Below are 5,000 nucleotides of genomic sequence, written 5' to 3' on the forward strand. Positions count from 1 at the left end.
CCCAACAAGTTGCAGACAATCGAAAAACTCATGCACGAGTTCAAATTCATCATTCGACAACTCAGTAAACTCTGAGGTCACAAGACTTTGTCTAAAACCAAGCACAAAATGGAGCACTGGGTCAGAGGCGCAAAAAAAGGAATAACTATGGTTTCGAAAAAGAAACCTTGAAAACGTTTCTTACTTTTCATTTTAGTTTGCTCTTAAAGAGAAGCGCATTGGTGCAACGGACTTACAGTTCTTCTGAGATATGAACTGGGCGTGGCATACGATATCCTCCTTCCAGCAAAGAAGCTACTTCTCGAGACTTGACTCCAGGATATGGTGAGTCCCCTAGGAAAAAGGAGTAAAAACGTGGGAAACCCTTTTTTATTTCCCTAACTCTTGCTAGGGATCGGAAAGACTATTGTTTCATTTTTTTTTTCTTTTGTTACCTATGTTCCGCGAGTTTCACGGATTTTTACACCGAGGATGAATAGGTAAAAAATATTTCTCTCACGCTTATAGAAAAAAGCAGTTCCATAACAAAAAAAAAGAAAAAGAGAAGCGTATAGTTACCTATAGTGAATATTTCCCACAAAACGATACCGTATGACCATCTGATATAAAATAAGGAAAAAGAGGGGATAAGCATTGACAATAAAGCCGACCGCGTCTAATTATTTCACCGGCAAGCATTCTTCAGCGATGGACACGGACAACGTGCATTATTCATTTTGCATCATTTTATTTCTGTACCTTTTGTTGTTTGCAAGTTCAATGGTTGAGCTTAGGGTGATCGATAGTTTGTTAAAAAAAAAATGAAGAACTCCAATAAAATACAATATATTAGCATAAGTGAGGGTAACTATTTTTCAAAGCACAGCAAATTAAGTTCGAATCCAAGATTCTCTATATTATATCAGCAGATTGACTTGTTACACCGACCCAACAGCCTCAAGTAAAATTTGTTTTTCCTTTAGATTAGACAGACAGATTCTTTAACTTGTCTTTTAGAGCTTTTTGTGAACAAAAATAGACTGAGTTTACTCAGAATCAAGTGTAGGAAAAATTGTATGAAATGATTATGTGGTCACTGCATGATAAGGAAATTACATACACGTCACTCATTGTGCTCGATTCACCGAGAAAAAGAGATTCCGGGGGCATCCACTTGACCGGAAGACGAGCCTGCGAATGAGAATATACGAATGAATGAATTAATGTATCAGTCAATCAATTCAGTCAGTCAAACAAGGAAGCAAGCAAGCAAGCAAGCAAGCAAGCAAGCAAGCAAGCAATTATTGAGACTACAAAGTTAAGAAATCAATTTTTTCATAGACCCAGATTACTGAGCCCTTGCATTTTGAAATGAAACGAGTGAACAACAACAATAACAACCTTTATTCATGTTTATTTCCCTGATATACTAAATATATAATTACCTTTGGTGAATAAAAAGGACGAAAAAGGGCTGGCTATCTAGAATAACTACAAAGTTAAAAAAGATAGGTAACCAGAGTGATGCTGATTGCCTTGAAGTCTAACTAAACTGGCTAAGAATCGCACCTGAGAAGTTCGTACATATATGTCGGCATTCACATCACGGGCAAGTCCAAAGTCTGAAATTTTACATACTTTGTTTTCGCCAACGAGAATATTACGAGCAGCCAGATCTCGATGAACAACCTGCAATCACAAAAGGATCATATCATTTCCAAAAGAGTATTGCCGAAGTCGAAATGATTTTAGTGACTTCATTATGTTGAGACCATGGAAGGTGATGGCAACCACTTCGGTGAAATTGATGATAATTATGACGAAGTTGAGAGATGCATTCAACAGGAAGAGATGAAATAATGATCTAATCTCACCCTCATGCTGGCCAAATAGCTCATCCCATCTGCTGTCATCCAAGCAAATGACAGAAGATCCATCGCAGTGAGCCTGGAGGTGGGCTTCTTCTCTCCTGAGTTATAAATGTCGCAGTGACCTCTGCTCTTTCGCAGATAACCCAGCAAATCCCCATAGGGCATGTACTCCAAGATGATAAGAATTGGATCTGCAAATACAAGATGAAGTGGTCAGATAAGGATGAGAACCTTTAGGAAAACCAGGAAAATTGTCTGGGAGCACCAATTTTCGTTTAATTAATTAATTAATTTACAATTGAATGGTTAAATACCACAGGTAACGAAAAATTACCCATGAAAATGAAAAAATGAAGGAAGGAAAGAAATCCCTTTAAGGATAATCCGAACAAAATCATTTGACTGAAAAAAAAAAAATGAAAATATAATATTAGATTCAAGAACAGCCCCCCCCCCCCACCACACCCTTACAGCTGTTGCATTAAAACTCCTGATTCGAAACTGCCAAATGCTAGTAGCACTGCGAATGCCTAATGACAACAGGTTCTATGAGCCAACTAACCGATGGAAACAATTATATTTAATAACTTTGTTTTGGTATATATTTCTTCTTAATGACAGATTATCGTATTTTCCAAAGGAATTGCGGTCACCATCCGAGTAGACCTGAACGCGATGGATGGATGGTATTAATAAAGGCATTGATTTCTTTGAACGAAAAATGTAACTTTAGCTTGGAGGCTGAGCTTTGTCAGTCGCTCTTTTCTGTTCTATTGAGTATAAGATGTCCATTGTATTGAACAGTATTCTAGATGCGATATAACAGGTGAACAGTGGTTTCAGAGTTTTCAAATCATTTAAGCCTCTGCAAGTGCGTTCAATTAGTCTTAGCATTAAGCTGCTCTTGGAAACAGTGGTCTCAATTTTAGTTGAGGGCACCTCGAAAATATCTTGAAGAGGAAATTTCACTTGCAGACATATGCAGTCATGTTTCAACTGCAACAGCCTCATTTGCTGATTCATCGAATGCTCCGGCTTAATACTGACATAACTCACCACTACTACTTTGGCAGCCAATGAGCTTTAAAACATGAGGATGGGGTCTGAGACATTTCATCACATGTAGCTCTGTTAACATGTCTTGTTTGTCTTTCAAAGTGGCATTTTCTTTTTAGGAAAAGAAAGACAAAAAATAAATTTGCATTCATTCGACTATCGGGACGCTTTGCCTATTAATTTGTGCATTTGTTTGCGTCCAGAAAACTTTAATAGTGTAGCAATGAACTTCAAGAAAAATCTCACCTTTGAGAGATTTTACAGCTACGGCAGTGTCATCGAAAATCGCTTTGTATACTTCACCAAAGTTGCCACTTCCAAGTAGCTTTATATACTTGATTTTGTTTCGTTCCAACTCAATGCAGGGAGTGACATTCAAATCCATATAATGACTGTCATTCATCATAGCGTCTGTGTTTGTCCCCGGAATAATAAAGTCTACTGGAATCTCTTCTTCAATGCGAGCTATGGTTTTTAAAAATATGGTTACAATTGAGTGTAGGAATATGAAAAACATCAATCTTCTTTCACTACGCAGATAACCTTCCTTTCATCAGCTTACCTCCCGGGACGGAGAGATTTTCAACAGGATGCATTTTTCTGCAAGTAAAAGAAAATGTTAACATCCTTGAAGGGGAAAGGTAGACAGAGAAAATACGAGACGTTGCAAGCCGGAAAACGTCTCAAGTTACTCTAAAGGCACAAGCAGTGCAATGGTAGGATAGAGATTGAACGCTTCCATGATTTATCTATCGAATGCTGGTAGTTTCCGATTTGGAAAAAGGGCGCAATTTTGCTTTTGGCTGAGGCGATGATGTGAATGAAATTCCCGGCGGTCGTTGTGCAAGCGCTGGTAAGAACACATAAAAATAGTGATAAAGACTGACATTTTAGGTCATCCAGACCAATAAGAACAGACAGGAATACTTCGCATTATTTAAGACTATTAACCGCTGAAGTATAAAGTTTTGTGAGCGTTTAATTTGTGGTCTATGTAAATAGTGGACCCTCTACAATCCGGGTCAAAAGACTTAAGGACACTTGTCAAATTTTGGGCGAAAAGTAGAGAATTTACTGTACGTGCTTCCACCTTGATATGAGTAACGCGTGTTCTTCTTTCGCTGCCTTTTTCGTGCCCCCCTTCCCTCAGACAATGTTGAAACATGGGAGTGATCGATGAACGGATCTTGATTTCGGAGACCGTGAAAAATCAACATTGTAATGTGGGGTAAAAGCGGGAATTGTCCTAGCAGTTTTGACCAGGATTGTATGTCTTCACCAGGGCATCTTCACGTGCTTTCGTTTTGGTCTTTTTGGCTGACAGAGTTTTCCGAACTCTTTCGTCTCCTAGCGATCCCCATTCAGTTTTAGGAATACTGTGGCTAGCCAATTAAACTTTCTGTAAGTCATTCATTCCGTTTCTTGCAATTTGATAAAAATAACTTTGACTTTACTAAAACAATTACTAGATGAGGTTTTCATTTATGATAAAGAACATATGTAAACTGGTACGAGTAATTGTGTGTATGGGTTATTGACCAAGCGTGAGGTCAAGATGACTGGATATTGGCCAAGTTCTTTTTTTGCGTGTTTATGGACCGAGACGAAGTCGAGGTCCATAAACACGCAAAAAAAGAACGAGGCCAATATCCAGTCATCTTGACCGAACAATCTTGGCCAATAAAGGATTTATTATATGACTTAAAACACCAAAAAATGATCTTTGATCTTGCGGGACCAAGCGAGAAATCCCGAGCGGGCAGTATCGCTCCATCTTGCCCGCTCGGGTAGCCAATCAGAGCGCGCGATTTGGTTCATCTTGCCCGCTCACGGAGCTAGTCATATAATAAGTATGGGTTATTGACCAAGCGTGAGGTCAAGATGGCTGGATATTGGCCAAGTTCTTTTTTTGCGTTTTTATGGACCGAGACGAAGTCGAGGTCAATAAACACGCAAAAAAAGAACGAGGCCAATATCCAGCCATCTTGACCAAACAAGTTTGGTCAATAAAGGATCTATTATATGACTTAAAACACCAAAAAATGATCTTTGATCTTGCGGGACCAAGCGAGAAATCCCGAGCGGGCAGTATCG

At 38.8% G+C, this 5,000-nt stretch overlaps 1 protein-coding gene across 4 annotated transcripts in view; it reads right to left on the reverse strand.

Annotated features, from left to right (window-relative positions):
- LOC137998075 (ephrin type-A receptor 7-like) overlaps positions 1-5,000 on the reverse strand; it is a 43,634-nt gene that overhangs the window by 2,716 nt on the left and 35,918 nt on the right. For 2 of the 4 annotated variants that reach the window (XM_068844483.1, XM_068844485.1), the window contains 8 exons: positions 3,469-3,506; positions 3,153-3,371; positions 2,907-3,017; positions 1,854-2,041; positions 1,549-1,668; positions 1,100-1,170; positions 559-599; positions 237-333 (listed from right to left, as the gene is read on the reverse strand). In XM_068844483.1, the coding sequence (XP_068700584.1) occupies positions 237-333; positions 559-599; positions 1,100-1,170; positions 1,549-1,668; positions 1,854-2,041; positions 2,907-3,017; positions 3,153-3,371; positions 3,469-3,506 (885 nt within the window). The remainder of the gene's footprint in view (positions 1-236; positions 334-558; positions 600-1,099; positions 1,171-1,548; positions 1,669-1,853; positions 2,042-2,906; positions 3,018-3,152; positions 3,372-3,468; positions 3,507-5,000) is intronic. The other 2 variants (XM_068844484.1, XM_068844486.1) reach the window with 1 other exon arrangement.

This window comes from Montipora foliosa, chromosome 3 (assembly GCF_036669935.1).
Source record: "Montipora foliosa isolate CH-2021 chromosome 3, ASM3666993v2, whole genome shotgun sequence".
Taxonomy (NCBI): Eukaryota; Metazoa; Cnidaria; class Anthozoa; order Scleractinia; family Acroporidae; genus Montipora; species Montipora foliosa.